At 58.3% G+C, this 19928-nt stretch overlaps 1 protein-coding gene across 1 annotated transcript; it reads left to right on the top strand.

Annotated features, from left to right (window-relative positions):
• Positions 1-396: 396 nt before the first annotated feature.
• Positions 397-18167, top strand: GPI (glucose-6-phosphate isomerase). The gene is made up of 19 exons (XM_044433926.1): positions 397-805; positions 1501-1981; positions 3046-3136; positions 4040-4108; positions 4401-4520; positions 4874-4957; positions 5040-5186; positions 7988-8059; positions 10223-10267; positions 11083-11136; positions 12824-12884; positions 13518-13561; positions 14571-14723; positions 15077-15206; positions 15701-15777; positions 16292-16420; positions 17126-17201; positions 17311-17377; positions 17649-18167. The coding sequence occupies exons 1-19, from the start codon at positions 397-399 to the stop codon at positions 17770-17772; spliced, it is 2433 nt and encodes an 810-aa protein (XP_044289861.1). The 3' UTR covers positions 17773-18167.
• Positions 18168-19928: the final 1761 nt, after the last annotated feature.

Below are 19928 nucleotides of genomic sequence, written 5' to 3'. Positions count from 1 at the left end.
GGCGGGGGCGCGATCGTGCCGCAGCCCGGCGCGTCGGGGCACGAGGCCGCCGCCGCCTCCCCGCCCGCCCGGCCGGCCGCCCTTGACGCCGCCCTGCGCCCGGATGCTACGTGCGGGGAGGCACGGCTTTGCCGGCCATTGCGGCCCCGCCGCGTGGAGCGCCCGGGGCTGAGTCACCGCGCGCTCCCTCGGACGTAGGGGCGGGCGGGGGGCTCCAGCTCCCATCATCCCCAGCCGGGGAGCTCCGGTGGGAAACCGTGCAGCACGGCTGAATGGGCGGGCTCCGGCCTCCCCAAGCCCCCCTTCAGGCGCCCGGCTCCCGCCGCGCTCGAGGCCCCCTTCCCCGCGAGGAGCGCGGCGGAGCGGCTGCTGGCCACCCGGCTGCGCGGGGCGGGAATGCAGGCGCCGCTGCAGGGAGCTTGCACTCCAGCTCCCATCGTCCCCACCCGCGGGGAGGCCTCCGCTGCTTCCCTCCAGCGGGGCTGCTCCCTCTCGCCGGGGCCCGCCCGCGGGGGCTGCGCCTTCTGCAAACCTCTCCTGGGGTTTTTCCTGGCCGGGAAGGGGGCTCGGGGTGGCGGCTGCCCCGCGGGGGAGCTCTGCCCGCGGCCGCCCTCCCGGCGTGCTGGAAGTCGCCTCGCCCCCCGCCCGGAGGTTGCGCGCCGCCATCGGCCGCCGCTTGCCCGTCACATCCGCATGCGGGAAACGGACGCGGGCTCGTGCGTGGCGCGCGCGCCTTTGCCGCTCCTCCGGCAGCCGCGGGGCCTGAGAGCGCCCTGCGGAAGCCCCCGGCCGCCTCCCGGGAGCGGTGGGTGGCCGAGAGGCCTGCAGAAGCTGAACCAGGAAGCGGCCGCTGCCATTCCGGCCCTGCTCGAAGCGGCTTCCTGTATTTACTGCTTGTGCAGCGAAACAAGCCCAGGGCTAGCGATGTGGCATTCTGAATCGGTCCCGGGGCCCATTTCTCCGGGGCCACTTGTGAGCCACTGATGAAGAGCCCAAATCCTGTGCGGGCTCAGAAGAGGGTCCCCAAAAGTCCCCGCCTTCCCTAAGCGGGCAGAAAGTTGCCCGGCGGTGTTTAAAATGCCCCCCCTCCGAGGTGAGGCAGGGCAGCTTCCCGGTTCTGCGGACTGCAGGACGGATGGTGCCCCCCATGCCTTCCCCTTTTCAAGGAGGAAGTCACTGTGCAGGGACAACCGACGTAAAAATAAGGGAAGGCAGCAGCTTTCTCTCGATGGTTTCTCAGTCTTTTTCAGGTTGCCTGTCCAGGGGCCCTTCTGGTCCCTCGGGTGCCGCGTTTCTCCACTGTTGCCCCCAGATGATGTGCCTTGAGCTGGGGCGCCAGGGCTGTTGCAAGGATGCTCCTTGCCGAAAACGCGGCTGGTCATCCTTGGATGCGTTGGAGCCAGTGGCTTTTCCTTCTCTCTGTGGAGTCCATTCCTCTCAGCCCGCCTTCCCCTTCTCCTGCCTTTGACTTTTCCAGGCACAGGGGCCTTCTCTGCTGAGTCTTGCCCAGGGCACACTTGGGAGGTCGCGATCCCAGGCTGCAGCCTTCTGCGCGCAGCGTCCGTGCTCGGTGTCACGCACAGGCCCTTCGGCACTCTCGGTGCAGCAATCGAGCCGGCTTCCCACTCGCCTCCCCACAGTGCGCAGAGGTCGCGGGCCGGCATTGCCCGGGGCTGCAGACAGTAAAGAGGCGAGGGTTCCAGGCCAGCCTCGGGCCAGTTGAGCCGGAGCAGCGCGAGGGGGGCTGTGCCCAGACGAGCCCCTCCCGCAGGGCATGCCACCCGCCTGGCCGCACGTCCCTTCGCACGCTGCGCTGCCTGGCTCTCCCTCTGGCATGCTTGGCTCGTCCTGCACAGTCCGCCCCGGGGCTTGCCCAGGGCCAGTGCAGCTGCGGGACCTGCCCGTCGAGAAAGCCAGGCTGGGGCCGCACACTCCCCACCTGGCTTCCTGCATTGGACTACAACGCCCAGCATCATGGCTGGTGAGGAATGCGAGGAGCTTCCGTCCAGCACACCAGTACTTGGCTGGATCGGGCCAAAGGCGATCTGGTCCGGCGTCCTGGTCGCGCAGGCGGGAGACGAACTTACCGCCTGAGATTCGCAGCCTCTGTTGCCACGCTTTCAATTTTCGTGGTGTTAAGTAGAAAGGTCAAGGAGTTCCCCCCTGCCTCCCGCTAGACCAGGCCAAGGGCTGATGGGCGAGAGAGGGAATCCCACTGCGGTGCAAGGCTGAGGCTCGGGCGAGCCGGGTTCCAGTCCCTGCTCAGCCCTGGGTGACTTTGGGCCAGTCACAGACTCTCAGCCCAGCCGACCTCGCTGGGTTGTGGGGATAAGATGGAAAGCAGGAGAACAGTGTAAGCCACTTTGAGTTCTTTACAACCAGAAAAGATATAAACCTGATACATAAATCGTACATAAATCATGTTCAGATGCGATTTGCTGCTTTGATCACGTGTGCTTCACGTGAAGCAGGATCTAGCAGGCTTGTTCCACTTAGGTTTCCCTGCTGGATGGAAAGAGCTCGGGGCTTATTTTTCAGCTGCCCGCATTCTTAAAATATTTTATTTATTTATTTACCGATTTATAAGGGCTCAAGGCAGCTTAATCATTCTCCTCTATCTTATCCCCACAACAACAACCCTGTGAGGTAGGTTGGGCTGAGCGCCTGTGACTGGCCCAAAGTCACCCAGTGGGCTCCATGGCTGAGCGGGGACTCGAACCCGGATCGCCTGAGTCCCAGTCCCGTGCTCTTCACCACTATGCCACACTGGCTCTCCTGATATTCCTGATTTTTAGAGAGCGACTGGTTTTGGTTTTTTGGTTTGGTTCTCTTTATGAATGGGTGTGTACGAATAGGAAAAAACCACTTGTGCTCCCTGTTTGGGAATGCATATTATCTAAAAAGCTATCCAAGCAAAGCGGTGTTTTAAAATTGCAACTATTATAATATCTACAGCAAAAATGATGGAGAAGCTTGCCTCCTTTCATGTACTAAGTAGGAAAAGGTTAATTTATAAGCATAATGACCTCTCATTATTTCTGACAGTTTGACACTGAACAGTGAACATGGAGACATCTTGGTGGACTATTCCAAGAACCTTATCACGGAAGATGTAATGAAGATGCTAATGGAACTGGTAATTAAGCACTCATTTGCGTAGTGGCTTCGGGCTGTGTAGCGCTTTGCAGCAGCTTCTCCCAACCTTGTGCTCCGCAGCTGTGCTTGACTACAAGTCCCATCATACCCGGTCCTCTACCAGCTACACTGGCTGCCAGTTGAAGTCTGGGCCCAATTCAGGGTGCTGGTTTTAACCTATAAAGCCCTGAACAGCCTGGACCCAGGATAGCTGAAGGAGCTCCCCTTCCCTTGCATGCCCTCACGCCCCTTGAGGTCTGTGGGAGAGGCTTTGCTCTGGGAGCCCTCTTAAAGGAGATAAAACGAACTGGCAGGGCCTTCTCTGCAGTGGCGCCCAGATGGTGGAATCCGCTCCCTGGAGAGGTGCGCCTGGCGCAGAGTTTATATTCTTTTCAGCGCCAGGTTAAAACCTTTTTATTTAATTACTATTTTTAAAAATTAATATTTTATCGTTAAGCGCCTTTTTGTTTTTATATAATATTTTATGGCATTTGTAATTGTTTTATTGTTTCTAATTGTATGTGTTGTGAGCCTGTCCTGAGATGCCAAGGCATGTGGTGACAGCATATAAAAGTTTTAATAAATAATACCCATCCAGCGCAATGGAATGATGGGAGATGGCGCCTGGCCCATCCGAGGGTGTCGTGGCAGCCGCAAAACAAGCCCCCATCTTGCTGCGTAAAGGAAGCGAAATGTTGAACCTTGTTCTGATTTTGAGGAGGAAGAGGTGGAGGGCAGGGAGGTGCCATGCTCCGTGGGCACCAGGGCATCCGTGCACCCGAAGGGGTGCAGCCACGCGGGCCCAGCCGTGCGACGGTGGGGCAAGCGGGGAGGGCCCGCGGGGCCAGTGCCTTTGGAACCTGTTTGCTCTTGGACTGAACGGTTGGTTGCCTTGCCCTTCCAGGCCAAATCACGGGGCGTCGAGAAAGCCAGAGAGCAGATGTTTACTGGAGAAAAGATCAACTTCACTGAGGTATGGCCCATTTTTGCCTGGTGCGCAGGCCCTCCTCCGGGGCTGGATGGGGCCCGAATCCGTTCCGAGGGGCTTTGGGTGCTGGAGCAGGTGAATTATTTACCCCAAGGGTAGGTGGGCCATGCCCTGGGGGCATTCCAAGGAGAGGTGCCTGGGGAGCCCGTCCCAAGGGTGTGTTCTTTCACAGAGGCAGAATACGGCGTGACCCGATTCTGCGTCTGGGGGCGTGCTCCGAAGGAGGCCTTGTGGGCCACACGGTCTCTGACTGCCTCGTGCCCCCTCCGTGTTTCAGAACCGTGCCGTGCTCCACATCGCTCTGCGGAACCGCTCCAACACGCCGGTATTGGTGGAAGGCAAGGATGTGGTCCCCGAAGTGAACAAAGTGCTGGAGAAAATGAAGCAGTTCTGCCAGGTAGGGAGAGTTTCTGTCTTCTTGCAGCTTACGGGGCACCGTGGCAACTCTTGCCTCACGCGCCGTGTGACAACCCTAAACTGTCCAGACTTTCGGCAGGTACAAATTGCATCAAATTTGTCTGTAGTTGGAGTGAAAATAATTCCTAGTATATATGCTATCCATAGATAATTATTGTGCCTGTCCAACTCTTCGCTTGTAAACATTCATCACCTCTCTTTCCTCGTTGCCATAATACTTTGCATCCAGAAATGAAACGAGGTTTGCATTCCCCTTGGGTTCTTTGCAGGAAAAGGTGGATTTAAATATAAGGCCTGAATAAATGCCGTCTGATCTGGCATGTGTCTTTGCAGAAAGTCCGCAGCGGCGATTGGAAGGGCTACACTGGAAAAGCCATTACTGATGTAGTCAATGTCGGCATTGGTGGATCTGACTTGGTGAGCTCATTTTCCCCTGCCGCTTCGGAGGGAGGAGGCGCCTTGCCCAGAGGAGCGCTCACGGGCATTCCCGTTTCTCCAGGGCCCCCTCATGGTGACGGAAGCCCTCAAGCCGTACTCCAAAGGCGGGCCGCACGTCTGGTTTGTGTCCAACATCGATGGAACTCACATGGCTAAAACTTTGGCCCAGCTCAGTCCAGAAACGACCCTCTTCATCATTGCATCGAAGGTACGTCCTGATCTAGGAGCATCTTCGTGTTTCCCTCTTGCATGAGCACTACCTGTAAAGGCGATTTGCCCAGGTGTGTCCTGGGAGATGGGAAAGTGAAGCACGGAAGTGCACCAGTCCCCAGCTGGGGGCCCAATTCACGCATCACAGCCAGTGGGGGGACAAGGGGGCGCAGCCATTTTTGCCCCCGGCAGCCTTCCCAGTGAGCGAAGGAGCCCAAGGGCATCTCCCGGTCTTTTAGCGTGATGCGCGTTTGTTGGGAGCTACCAGAACTGGGATCCCAGTTCTTCCTTGGATTCACCTCTGGATTTGGATGTCAAGATGAACAAGCAACGAGCTCACGTGGATGGCTCAGTCCCACCCGGCCTGGCTTGCCCCATCGGCCTGCAGTTTAATTGTCCTGTGTGCCGATCAAGGCAGCAGGTGGTTGGCCAGGACTGGGGATTTTCTGGCTCCGATCGGTTGACACTGTGGGACTGGAATTGCCTCAGTCTGACTCTCCGGAGCACTCCTCCTCCAAAGGGCACATGCTCACACCCTCCTGCAGCTGACGGGCTCACGGGGCAGTTTCTCATCGTTAATCTCCCAAAGAACCATCCTAAACAATCCATACAGCAGTAAAAATACCAACATCTTAAAGAGCCTGGTTAGTAAAGGTAATTATCAAAATAACAGGTGAATGATGCAATTTCTGCTTGAGGGTCCAAACTTAATGCCGTGCTCAGCTTGGAGGCAGCCCGACTAGTTCTTTCTGTAGATCTGCTGAAAACCTTCCCTCCCCAAGACATGTTAACTGCGCGCTCCTTCATACCAAAACTGGATAGCTTGTGGGGTAGTGAAGCCATCAACTCCCTCGGATGCTGTAGCTTACGATCAGGTAATCTATAGTTGGCAGGGAGGTGAACTGTGGGTTGCTCAACCCATGATGCAACCACAGTGTCCTGATTTGGATGAGCGGTGCACACGTCGTGGGGTGGTTGTGATGTGTGCCTTACGGGCCCAGCAGGTAATGGGGGAGTTGTGTGATTGGCTCCAGACTTTTCCTCAGTGGTGAGGGTGTTGTAACACCTGTCTGGCGATTGAATGTGGAGGTTGAGTGGGAGTCGGGATCCATCTGGGAGCTGCAGAACCGGTCTCGGCATATTGTCTGCATCGGAGACCAGGCGGGTGGGCGGCTGTGCCCCTGGGCTTGCCGAAGTTGGCAGCCCCGGTTTGGAAGGAAGGACAAGGCCCCGCTTTTACATTGGATAATGATGCGTGGAGTTGAGAGGCTGCCGCTCTTAATGGACGCTGCTGACGTGCCGGGCGGTCTGTGGTGCTCGGGTCTCTCATGAACTCATCCTGGAAGCGACGGCGGAACCTTGACAAGGCTCAGCTATGCAGGCAGCCGTCCCAACTGCCGGCTCCGCTTTTGTGTGCCAGACGACGCTGCTGCGGGTCCTCCGGAAAGCCATTGGGACAACCGCCACCCCCCCGGCTTGGCTCTGCCAGGTCGCCGATAGATAATTGGATAGATTTGGACGGGAGTGAATGGCATTGAAAGCTTGCTTTCTCGGCGAGCCCTTGTTGTATAATCAACCCATTTCAGAGATGGACAGGAGAGGAGGGGAAGTGTTGCTGGCCCACAAGCGGCCTTTTAACGCTTGAATGCACGCCAATGGGCAGCTCGGCCCTTGCGGAACTGCATGACTGACCATGCCTCCCCGATTCATAAAGTATTCTCCTTTTTTGTGCTAATGAGCCCTTCCAGTTGTCCCAAGCCCAGGGGGAACAAATCGTGGCGTGCAAAACGCAGTTTCTGGCTTTGTTGAGCTAGAGCACATTTTGAAGTTGGTGGTCACGGGAAGGGCTGTGTCCGTTGCAGCATTCTCGGTGAATCTCCCCGGGGTGGTCCCATCACGGGCGCTTTATCAGGTGGATACGTCAAGTTGCATGTGACTCTCCTGTTTAACCTTTTTCCCAAGTAAAAAGCGGCGTGCGTGTCTGTGTTGGCATTAAACAGAAAAGACACCAAACGTCGTGGGTGCAGAATTTTGGGGAACATGACTTCTTACTCCACTGTTTAAAGCATAAGGCAGTTCACACAGAAGCAACATAACATGAGGAAGAGAAATAATATTTTTTTCCGGAAAGCCTGGGTGAACAAAAGATTGGCTCAAAAATTGTTCAGCCTCTTGTGTTATCACCAAAGCTGGAGATGTGGATGATGGGAGTTACGTGTCTTCTTGGCATCTCTCCTCTTCCTGTGGTAGACGCAACACAAACACATTTATGGGACACCCTTGAGCACATTCTGCACGTGAACACAGAATTCTGTTTTGAGAACAGAAGGTGGACTGGAACCGGGGGATGTGCAGATAAATAGCTTTGAAAATAACTTCCGTGGCTTGCACTGTTTGGGAGAAGTGCCTTAACACTCCCACGGGTCCCTCTGCAGCTCTTTGTTCCTGCTAGGCAGCATTTAGGTAGGTCTGCCTGGGAAGCTGGTATCGAACAGCTGCGACTGTTCTGATGTTCACACAGTGTTGAAGGCGGGGGGGGGGGGCCCAGGGGGTGTTATTCTGGGTGGAACAGGGAAGGAAGGGCCGGGAGCCCCCAGAGGGGTGCAGTGCAGCCGCTGGGTTCTGTGCCAGAGTCCTCATGCGGCCCTCGAGGTACAAAAAGTCGGACTGCCCTGCTCCAGAGGTTGAGAAGGGCTGCCGTGGCCAGGCCAGTTGGAGCAGCCTTGTTGCGTAAATTCTGCCTTGATCCCTGGGCCAGGATTCTAATCCTGTTTCTTTCCACACCCCTGTAACACGCAGACTTTTACCACCCAAGAAACCATCACTAATGCGGAAACAGCTAAAGAGTGGTTCCTTCAGACTGCGAAAGACGTAAGTGAAAAGTTTATCATGCGCTACTTGGCATGGACTCGACTCGGCAAATAAGTTAGTCGGCAAACGTAGCTCCTGCAGTGCTTCCCAGAGACGTGGTGGGGTGTTGTCGTCATTTCTGGTCTGTGTCTCTCCTGCCCATTTTTCCAACATTTGGAACAGTTGCATCTTCAGGCAGTTCTTGCTAGGAAGTATTTCTGCCACAGGGTTAGGATACATAGGAGGGCACTTCATCTTGCCTTGTTCTCTCCGTTTCCGTCCTATCTCTGTTTCAGTGCAGAAAGTGGCTCGGGCAAGCCAGAGGTAAGCCATGGTTCTGGGTTCAGACGAGGCATGGCTTAGGCATCGTCAACTGCTTAACAAGCCACGGTCTGCATGGGTGGGTGGGCTTGGACCCCTCGGAGAGCCCCAGTTCAGCAAGCCACACCATGGTGTGGTGTCCTGTGTGAACCAGGCCTTTGAGCCGTGGATTCAGACTCTGGTTTATGAGCGAAATATGGTTAGCGGTGGTTTGCTTGTGCCATGCAAGCCCAGGAGAGAGCAGGGCTGGTATCTGTCCCAAGGGGCGTGCCTGGGCTGGAAACGTCCGACCCATCGTGCCAGTCCGGGGCCCAGTGGCTCGCTCTGTTCCTGCTTTGGCGTGCCGTGCCGTGCCGTGCCGTGCCACAACGCCAGGGCTGTGATGAGGCACCCGGAGACACAGACAAGCTCCAACGTGCCGGGAAGCCTCTTGGCAGCTCCCGCCACTGGCTGGCCTGGAGACGGGGCTTGGCCTTTCCAGGGCAGATGCCTGAGCTATGAATAGACGTCCTTAACGGAGCCCCTGGGCTCTGATAACCCTCTGACAAGGATCTCTCCCTGCTGCCGCGTCTTCACCCGCTCACCCGCCCCCGTCTCGGGTGACGTTGCAGAACACCTGGCGGGGAACGGTCGGAAGCTGTCGCTCCAGCGTGGGGGAGGCTCAGACTGTGTTGCTCTGGAATCTCTGAGAGTGTGGGGCAGTTGAAGAGCTCAGAGCTGTGCCTGCCCGTCTCCCTCCATCCCAGGGCTGGGCTCTGTGGCCCAGAAACAGCAGCAGCTCTGGAAATGGGGCGAGGGCTCCCCCAGAGTGCCCGGCAAAGTGGAATCCAGAGGAGCCGGCTTGGGGCTTGCCCGATGAACGTGGGAGTCCAGGCGATAGGCCCTGCTCCTTTAAAAAAGAGGCAGGGCTAGCAGGCGCCACAGCTCTCAGCCCCCACAAGCCCTGGCTCTGCCACACGATTTCCCAGGATTCCCTAGCAGTGCCCACAGAGGCCTCGCTGGGAGCATCAAACAGCACGGGAGCTTGTGCATTGTTTTCAGCCTTGATTCCAAGTTGCCCTGGAGCCAGAAGGCCAAAGCAAGTGCAAGAAAGGCCGCCCACGCACTTTCAGCTGAACATGGCGGTCCCTGGGCGGCCATGTTGCCTCCTCCCCCCGGCCTTCTGGATGCCTGTGCCGCCTCCTGCTGGACCCTCCTTACCGTCGCGAGCCGGCCCTTTGGCGGGATGCACCAGCCGCTTCTGCCCCAGAGCTGGGGTGGCGGCTGCCCTGCTCCCCCAGCCGCGGGCAGCCCAGAGGCTGTGGGCACCTGCGCCTACGCTCACACGAGCACAGCCGTGCGCTTGCTCCCGACAGCATTCCCAAGCGCCCTTCTGTGAGCGGCGCTGCATCCGCTCTCTCTGGGGTGCAGAACCAAATTCCGGGGGCGCGTCCGGTTGTGGGCTGGCTGAAGGCAAGAGGGAGGCCCAGAACTGCCAGCGCACCTTCGCCAAAAGCCCTTCCTACCATCCACAAAACCTCGGGCGCCCTTCAGCCTGTGAGATCGAGGGAGAAGGTGCACGGAAACCGCAAACGGCCTGTGGTTGGGGAGGAAGAGGGTGGTGGGATCAGGGGAGGGGTGCAGCATCGGGGGGGGGCCTGGATTGGGACCCCAGGAGGGCCCTGTGCCCTGGTGCCGGGGACGATGTGAGCCAGTCAGTTTTTGGCCATTTGCCCCGCAGGCCTCGCCCTGCCCAGGATTCACATCTGACAATGATGTGTCCTCGATGCAGTGAAAAACCTCCTTGTGCTGCCCCAAAGCGAAACGCCAGCTTTGCAAGATGTCTGTCTGCCCCTAACCCTCTTTTTTCATTGCTTTTCAAAGCCCGCTGCTGTGGCCAAGCACTTTGTCGCCCTCTCCACCAACGGGGTAAGTGTCCACTCGTGTAGCTCGAAGAAACCACCTTGTAGTTTCATGGCTGTATTCAAGAGTCAAAGGGACATGGCACAGGGGACCGGGCGCCCCAGACCTCCCGTTTTGCTAATTGGTACCCATGTGGATGCTTTGAAAATGGAGGAAGCAACCTTTTTCGCATCCTGAACCCTCCTGTGTCACCTCTGATGTAGCCAAGAGCTGTGGAGCGTCCTTTCTAATCCAGTGCGTGTCTGATGGGTTGGACTAAAGCTCCCATCATCCCCAGCCAGCATTTGGAACTACGTTCTCATTTCTACCCTTCTTGTTTCCCTCCCTGGGACTCATAATCTCTTAAAGTATCAGCACAAAATCAGAAATAATATCAGAGCAGGTTTAGTGGCGAAAACTAGCATCTGGAGCAAAAAGAAAAGTCGCGCGAAGACAAGACTAGCAATACGTAGATTAAGCATCGGCAAACTCAGAAGCTCGTTTAAAAAGAACCGGCTCAAGTCCCTAGCGAAATGCAGGGCAAGAGTGAAGCAACCTACCTGCTGGCTTCAGGGGGGCGCCGGTCTTGGCGAGGCTGTGCTGGAACAGCAGGGTGGCTTCCCCACTCTGCCCCCCCAGGAGACGCTCTGGATTTGGGGCACGCAGAGAGAGGGCTGCCCTGCTGAGCTCCACAGCTGCCCTTTTCCCCTTCTTGGGAGGTACCGGTGGGGCTTGGAACTGCTTCCAACATTGAGGAATGGCCCCTGGTTGGCCGGCTTTGTGCAGGTCTCCCTGCAACCGCCGTGGGAATCTAACCATCGCTTTCCTCGCTCTCTCTCTAGCCGAAAGTGAAAGACTTTGGAATTGACACGCAGAACATGTTCGAGTTTTGGGACGTAAGTGCACCGCTTGGGCCAGGCAGCGCTTGCCGGCGGGGCCGGTCCTTGTTTGCGGGAATCCGGCCCTCTGCCGCCGCACCTCCTCTGATCCCGCCCCAGCGCCTGACGGCGAACCCCAGCCCAGCACGCAGCCGGTCTTGCCTTGGGCGGGCCCCACAGCTGCGCCCCAGGCAGGGTCCGAAGCTTGCCCCTTCCTCCCTGGAAGCTCTTCTTTCAGGGGCCTGGCCTCTCTTCAGCCTGAAGGCCACATTCCAGTTCAGAGATGCTCTTGAGGGCTGGGGGACAGTCCCATGGGGGTGGGATGGGGTGGGGCTGAATGCATGGGGGGGCAGAAATCCCGGCATCTTCCATTGGGCCCCGCAGGAGAACCGTGGGAGCCCTGTAGAGGGGGGTAAAACAGCGTGAAGGCAGGAGCCACCCCGTAATCGGTGGTTGGGGGTGAGGGTGGCGGGCAGGGGAGTGGTCCCCGGGGACCCAAGCCCTTGCTCATGAGAAGGAAGCACCCTTCCCAAGCTGCCCGCAAGGATCAGAGTCTTGCGGCAGCCCTGGTGGAGCTGCCCTTTTAACTCCCTTGGGGAGGGGGCGCGCCCTGTGGCCCCGCTCCTCCTCCGGTGCCCGCGAGACAAGGATGGCACTGCAGACGGTGCGCAGATGCCACGGCCCCCAGCGGGGATCCTCCGTCACGAGCAAGTGGGGATCCTCTTGTGAGAGGCCTCGTGCCGCAAGCGCCACGGAGGTCGCTTGCGAGGCCTTCGGACCCGGCTGGTCTGCACAGCTGCTGGGTAACAGGAGACCGTTCACCGATCCCGTCTTTGCCCTTAAGAGGCTATTCTAAGCACTGACATTTGTCGGTGAGACCCTAATGTATATAATCCAGGTCAGTAAAGGGCAGGCGTCCTGGAAAGCAAGGCGGGCAAAGTGCAGCACTGGGACTTGGATCCGGGTGGCCGGAACGGCCTCGCAGCAAAGCATCAGGAACTCGGGGCTCGCCAGGGACCCGTGGGAGGAGCAGGCCTGCGTCGCACGCCTGGCCTGCATCGGGCGCCCTGCGCGGTCCCAGTCGTCGTGCTGCCGCGAAGAGCCAGAGGTCTCCTTCCCGTCTGTGCTGCTCGCCCCGCTGGCCTCCGGTCGTAGACGCTGCCGGCTGCTCCTCCGAAGCGTTTGCTGCGGACCGTGAGCGCTGGTGCAGCAGCAGGTGCTGCCCCGGGAACGCGAAGCCTACGCTGCCGCTCACTGTTTGCGGGGCAGTTCAGCTGTCCTTCAGCCCCGGGCCAGTTTCCCACGCGCACCTGATTCGCCTGGCTGCGGACAGCAGCGACGTCTCGGCTGCCACGTGGCGCGCGCTCCATGCCGGGTGCGGGGCGCTGCCGAAAATACTGCACGCAGAAGCTGCTGCAGCGCCTTCTGCCAGCGGTGCTCCTTCCCCAACGTGTTTCTCTCCTGCTGCTCAGGTTCCTTTCTAAATATCCTCACTTGCGTCAAGCATGGGTTCTGTTCCGATAGGTCACCCCAAGGGGCCCGTCGGTCCCTTTCGTGGCCGCGGCTCGGCCTTGTGGCCCAGCCTGCCATAGACCCCGCTTGCCTCACCGAGTGCTTTGCCCAGCGTGATCTTCTCGGGCCTCCAGGTTTCTTTGCTGTTCCCCGGATAAGCGTCCCATCTCCCCCACCCGTCTTTTTTTTGCAGTGGGTTGGAGGCCGTTACTCACTCTGGTCAGCCATTGGTCTCTCTATCGCCCTGCACATTGGTACGTAACCCTCCTCCCAGCTGCACCAGATTCCCGCTGGGGCGGCATGAAAGCCCCAGTAACTCCTTTTGATGGAAGTTTTTCTTTGCCATAAAGAATGTCATACCTGTTGGGAGACACAGTCAAGGAAGCAATTGAAAAGCTCACAACTGCACCACTGGCACATTCACGTGTTCTGCCTATGAAACAGAGTTGGCCGGACCCCTCTGCTTCTCACGTGGGCAGTGCAAGGTTTTTACTGGCTTAGCGCTGAGGTGGGCCTTTCACCGTACGCTCTCCCTGCCAGGAAGCAAACTTGAGTGTGGAGAGTTGTCTGCCAGGAAACCCCCAAACAAGTGGTGGTTGGAAAGGCCGAGGGCCCCACAGGGGAAGATGGGGGGCCAAGGCAGAGCTTCAGCACCCCGCATCTGGGGCCGTGTCCTCCGCCCCCGAGCCAGTGGGGCAAATTGGCCACAAAACGTGCTTCACCACGCGGATGGAGCTTCATAGCGGCAAAACTTGGGGCTGCTGTGAAGGGATGCAGATCATGCAGAATAAGGATCTCTGAGGTGGCGAGCCTCGCAGCCGGAACACGCGATGGGTGCGTAGATCTTGGAAAGAGGCTGAACGCGTCCCATTTGGCGCTCTCTCTAGGTTTTGACAACTTTGAGAAGCTGCTGGCGGGGGCGCACTGGATGGTGAGTACGGGGTGCCCTGCCACCCTCCGTGGTCGGGCGCGGCCGTCTAGCTTCTTGGCAGGACTGGGGGGGGCTCTGCCCACCCTCACCATCTCTGGCTGCCTCTTTGCATCTCCGCTTCACCTTCAGCGCTGGCCAAGGTCCATTGCCGTCGCCCACGAAAGGGCAGTTAAGCCACCTGCTCCGGCAGTGCGGCTGTGCTGAGCGGTGTCCTCACCGGCCCTCCCGGCTCAGTGGCCCTCCGAGCATCTGTCCAGCCCTCCTGCTAAGGCGGGTGGGCCTATTTTGGGGGGATCAATAGTTGAGAAGCACACTTTGGTCGAGAAAATTGAAAGCGTGGATGACGGAGGCTGAATCTCAGGCAGTGTGTTCGTCTCCCGCCTGCGCGACCAGGACGCCGGGCCAGATCGCCTTTGGCCCGATCCAGCCGAGTACTGGAGTGCTGGACGGAAGCTCCTCGCATTCCTCACCAGCCGTGATGGGGAAAGGGCTTCACTCGCAGGTGGGGGGAAAGGGCTCAGAAGGCGGGGTAGATACACGGGGGCCAGCTCGGCTTCGCATCCCTTTTCGAGCCATTCCCCAAAAACAAGCAGCTGGCCTGGTCCTTTCTGAGCTCACATATGGCAGCAACACCCTTTTCCCTTTCTCCCTTAGTTTTAGTCCTGGTTCACCATCTTCGTGCGCTCAGAGGCTGCACAGCTGGAGGGGAGTTGTTAAACCTCCGGCTGAAGGTGGGGGGTTCACCTGCTGGCTCCCCCCCCCTGGCTCGGCCCCTACCCCGCAATCTGCCCACCACCAGCAGCCATCTAAATCCACAGATCCGGCTTAGAATTTTAACCCAGTGAAACTCGGAGCTTTGCCGACATTTGTGAGGCGAAACCTGACGTTTTGGCGCTTGGAAGAGGTGGTTTTGCCCAAGGGAGCTGAGCTTGCTTGCGTCTGGGGTGGCGCTGCTGCTGCAGGGCCGCTTTGATGACACGGGTTTGTTTGTGTGCTCTCTGCGCGGCAGGACAACCACTTCCGCACCACCCCCCTGGAGAAGAACGTGCCGGTGGTGCTGGCAATGCTGGGCATCTGGTACATCAACTGCTACAACGCGGAAACCCACGCCCTGCTGCCCTACGACCAGTACATGCACCGCTTCGCGGCCTACTTCCAGCAGGTGGGGCGCCCTGGCGCCGTGGCCTCGCACGCCACACGCTGCTCGGCTCGGGGCCTCAGGCCCGCCTTGCGCATGGGGGGAGAGTCCCCGCACGGGGCCCGCTGCACCTCTAAACGGGTTGTGTGCAGAGGGCTGTTTACAGGCGCAGTGCACCACGCCCCCCAGTAGAGGGCTGGGGGCTGCCCTCCGTCCGTCCGTCCGTCCGTCCTGGTGGCGCTCCTCCTCGCCCGCTCGCTGGAGGCCTGCGCAGCACTCCGGACGCATTTGCCCTGCTGCTCGCCGCCGTCCGCTTTCTGGGCGCATCCCAGCAAAGTGTGCCCTTGGCTGACGCCTGCCCTTCTGCCCTTGCCCAGGGGGATATGGAGTCCAATGGGAAGTACATCACCAAGAAGGGCACTCGGGTGAACTACAACACCGGTCCGATTGTGTGGGGCGAACCTGGAACCAACGGGCAGCACGCCTTCTATCAGCTGATCCACCAAGGTACGGTGGAGGCGCCAGGTGCTCCAAGCATGGTCGTGGTCTGTTGAGGTGTGGCGGGGGGGTGGGGGCTTCCAAAGCAGCGGCTCTCGGAGGACTGGGGCAGGTAGCTTCCCGGAGCGTTAGCGAGGAAGCTCCAGGGTGGACCTGGTGGCCGGTGGTCTGCCGGTTCTCTGAGGGACTCCTGTGAAGCTTGCGGAGAACCTGCAGCCTTCCAGCTTTCTCCATCTTGAGCCTTCCAGACACATTTGGACTGCATCTCCCACCCTGCTGGATGGGAATGCTGGGAGTTGCGGTCCAAATGCCTCTTGACCCTAGCAGGTTGGGGAAGGCCGTGCTAGACTTCAAGTCCCATCAGCCCCGCCAGCAAAACCCAGGGATGGGGTCGAGAAGGCCAGTGCTTCGGCAGCATGTAGACAGCCGCCGGGCCCTTGCCGTGTGGCAGAGGACAGCGTGATGCTTTGCTGCGTTTGTGAGATGGTCCCCTCTCTTTGCAGGCACGCGGATGATCCCATGCGACTTCCTGATCCCGGCGCAGACGCAGCATCCCATCAGGAACGGTCTCCATCACAAGGTAAGGCGGCTTGGGAGCCGCACAGCACCTGGTTTTGCCAGCCTTGTGTCCTGTGCTCTTGACGCCGGGTGACCTGGGAAGATGTGCGCTGTGGCAGCCCGCCCTTTCCGCCGCCATTCCCCTGCTCCTGACCTCCAGGGCGTGTGGTGGGAAACGCCCCTTCGGGTCGAAGGGTCCTTGCAAGCCCATCCAGTGCCCCCCCAGAGAAAAAGGCAGGATGCCTGGGGACAGGTTGCCTGGCCGCTTCCATACTTCCTAGACATTTTCTGGAGCGTTCCAGGAATTTCCCATGTGCCCGTGTGCTCCCATCACACCAGCGAGGCCACAAAATGGTGCCCTCCAGTCTTTGGCTCGGCAGCAGTTCTCTGCCCTCTTGGCCAGGAAGAGACCTTCCCTGCTCCTTCCAGCAGGAGGTGCCACTGATTGCAGCCAAGCGCCCCCTTCTGGATGCCAAAGGTGGCCGCTGTCACCGCAGCTCAGGTCCCCCACAAGAACCTTGCCTCTTTTCTGCTAGATCCTTCTGGCCAACTTCCTTGCTCAGACCGAAGCCTTAATGAAAGGCAAGACAACAGAGGAGGCGCGCAAGGAGCTGCAGGCGTCCGGCCTGAGCGGAGAAGCTCTGGAGAAGCTGCTTCCGCACAAGGTATGCGGCCCGGTTTAGATCTCACCAAAAGCCCAGCCAGGTGGCTGCGGTGACATCCTTCCAAGGCCGCTGGAGGAATTGCAGTGACGGGGCCGAGTGGACGAGGCACCCCGGGAGAGCTGGAAACGGGCACAGCGAAGGCCGTCATCCCCTGTGTGCTGCTTATTGACCCTGGCGGCAGACATGGCTTGGGTTCACCTTTGCATCGGGGCGTTCTTGCAAAGCTCTTTATTCTGTCAAGAGCACAAGCTGAGCCCCTCGGTGGAAGCAGCACTGCTCTGGACCTTGTGTAGGAGAGCTGGGAGCTCCCTGCCCCAAGGAGCATACACGTGCAAGCTTGTGGGTGAGGGAGGAGTCCGAAACAAGGAGCGCAAACAAGGATATGCTGGTGCATCAGGGTTTAGTGGGAAGAGGGGTCCAAGCCAAGTCGGTGGCTACAGGAGCACGGGAGCCGTGCCGGAGCAGGCTGGAGGGGTGGTTAGTCCATCCGCCCCACGGTCACGAGCCAGCTGTCTGGGGAAGACCCACACGTGGGGCACAAGCAGACGCACCCCCTCCTTCCCCAGTGGCTTCTGATCTGGAGGTGGCAACGAGGGACCCGAAGAAGTGGTCCGGCGTGACTCGTGTGCAAGAAGTGCGTGGTGTGTCTTGACCTCGTGTCTGAGGAGTGGTGTGTAATCACATTTCTTGTGTTTGTCTCGAAAGGTCTTCGAAGGAAACCGCCCAACCAATTCCATTGTATTCACTAAACTCAACCCGTTCATTCTTGGAGCCTTAATTGGTAAGCGTCTTTCTCTTGGCTGTTTCTGTTAATTGAAGGGCTCACAAGGAAAGACTTCCTTAACGTAACCTCGGTGGCCTTTTCCTTCATTTCTTAATCCTCTTTGCAGCGATGTACGAACACAAGATCTTCGTGCAGGGCGTGGTGTGGGATATTAACAGCTATGACCAGTGGGGGTAAGTCCACCCATGCCTGGGTGCTTTTCCTTGGAGGGAGGGCACCCGCTTCTGGGGGGGTTGGGATCCCACATTTGGCATCAGACATTAACACCTTCGAGGATGGAAGAATGAGCCACCTGGCCAGGTGGGAGAAGGCCCTGCCGCCTGGGACGTGACTTCATGCCGGGCTCGAGCCCTCGCAGGGTCATTGTGAGGACTGAGAGAGGCCGCTGCTTGCGAAAAGGTGTTCTGGTGAGGAAACCCTCCGTTTTCCCTTCTGCTTAAACAGCGTTGAGCTCGGGAAGCAGCTGGCCAAGAAGATCGAGCCGGAGCTGGATTCGGACGCCCCCGTGGCCTCCCACGATGCCTCCACCAACGGGCTGATCAACTTCATCAAGAAGCACCGCGCCTGACCCCTGTGCGGCCGCCGCCGCCGCCCCTCTGGCCACTGGGCACCCAGATCGATGTTGTAGCTGCTTTCTAGCCTCTGCTACCCACTTTAGCACCTTGACCGGTTCAGGTCGCCTTGTTGTTGACGGTTGTTTGCGTTGTTGTGTTTTCTGCACTGTTGCAAACGAGCCCTTTTTTCACCTTGTGAGACCTGGAAATGGTGTCTAGCGGCCAAACCGTAAATTGTGGCTCCCGTGTCCCCTTCTCTCCCCATCTCCAGCCCCGCTTTCTGTGCCTCGGCACCGGGGGAAGCGCTCCCGGGGCAGGAGCGCCCCAGCCACGCCGTGTCTCGTGAAGCCAGTGCACGTTCCAGAACCTCACCGTTAGTTGTACGAGATTACAGAGGAGTTCACTAAAACTTCCTCCGTGTGGCTTGTTTGGGGTGGCGGGGGGGGGGGGGCATTTGGCTTGGTCCTTCCACTGACGCTTTCCCTTACTGCAGACTAGGCCTCACTGAGGACGTCTGGGGATGCTGGCAGTTGTAGTCCAAGACCTCTTGTGCAAGGAGGATGCTAGTCTGGGGAAGGATTTGACCCTTTCCCAAAGAATACCATGCCTGTTCATTTTTGGGAAGGAGATGAGGGCTTCCGGATATCTCTGTAAAGTCCCCTGAGATGCTGCTGGCCACACCTTCAAAAGACTCGCCAGTTTGGAAGGAACGGTGCTGATTGAAGATGGGGCATTGGGTTGCCTCGGGAAAGAGTGACAATCCATCACGCTCTAGACACGCTGAACTACAACCCCCATCAGGCCTAGCCAGCATAGCCGCCAGTGAGGGCTGATAGGGACTGTGGTCCTCCACAGGTTTTGCCTGCGTTGCTCCCCTCTGCAGAAGGAAGGCCACCCCTCAGCTGCCCAAATCAGAAACCTTCAGCATCCCAGCCTTCAAAACTACTTGACCATTTGGCTTTTGTTGACTCCTTTAGCACAGGACACCATCTAGAACGTTTCCCGAGCTTTGTTCCTCGCCCGCTCCCTCCAGCTTCGTGTCCGGCCTAAGGATGGACGTGGTTCCGGAAAGCCGTGGGCCTCTGGCTCACTTTCCCACACCGCCTGGGGGGGCCGGGGTGCAGCCAGCAGCCACCCGGGACCCCAGAGCCTTTCCTCCCGCTGCACCAAGGTGCCGGTGGCCTTGCCAGAATTCTCGGTCTGTTCCCTCTTCTCACCAAACGGCCTCAGAAGCCCTCCCGGGAGGCCTCCAGGATCTCCCCTGGAGATGCCTTGTGCCCGCTGCTGCTTTGGGCTGCACCTTCCAGATGAAGAGGTTTGGAAAAGTAAATCGTACACTGCCAGTCCTCGGCGGCAAAAGGGACAGAAGCTTTAGCTGCCCAAATACAACCTTCAGAGATGTTCACAGCCCCAGCACGGCCAGTGGGTTCTTTTCCATAAATGGCTGCCAAACTGGCTAAAAAATTAACTGCATTTGTGGGCTATCAAAAAAGCGCTTCTATCCATAAAAACCGTACCTTTTGCTGCTACTTTCCCCAATTTAATTGCAGTGTAACCCTGGCTCTACTAAAAATTGGCATTTAAAGTGTCTTAGAGGCATAATAAAATGGATTAAAGCAGAATACATTAAAAATGCAGCAAGGAGAATCAAAGAACAGCAACTGGCGTCCAACCCAAGAGACGTACTTACAGGCCAAAGTCATTGAACGAAGTGCCCTTTCCCTACTGGTGGGTAGAGACCAGAGGCAGCAACCCTGGCCCTGCCCCAAAGGGAGTGCCAGAACCTGGGAGCAGCATGGAGAAGGCCCTGGCTTTGCACGCCACCAAACATGGCTTTGCAAGCAGCATTCCTGAAAAAAGGCACAGAAAGTGCCACCAACCTACGCGGGTTTATTTGGGCGTGGGTTCCTCCTCACGGCAGAGAACACACAACACCTGAGCTGTAACCCAGGATCAGACAGCAGAATCTTGTAAAAAATGCAAAGTAGCGGACAGAAGTGCTACCATTTCTTTGAGTTTCTAACCCGGAAGAGGGAAGGGGCACCCAGGCGCTGCTTGGCCATTGTGCTCTTTCCCAGTCTTCCTGGATGCTGCTCTCACACAATCAAGAGTGAGATTTTCAAGCCTCGCCCCTTTGCCCCAGCAAGGGCCATCCAGCCGCTGCCACGGC

Source organism: Varanus komodoensis, unplaced genomic scaffold (assembly GCF_004798865.1).
Source record: "Varanus komodoensis strain SLA01 unplaced genomic scaffold, ASM479886v1 scaffold27, whole genome shotgun sequence".
NCBI classification, from domain to species: domain Eukaryota; kingdom Metazoa; phylum Chordata; class Lepidosauria; order Squamata; family Varanidae; genus Varanus; species Varanus komodoensis.
The sequence above is the reverse complement of the archived record's forward strand: the minus strand, read 5'-3'. Positions and strand labels throughout refer to the sequence as shown.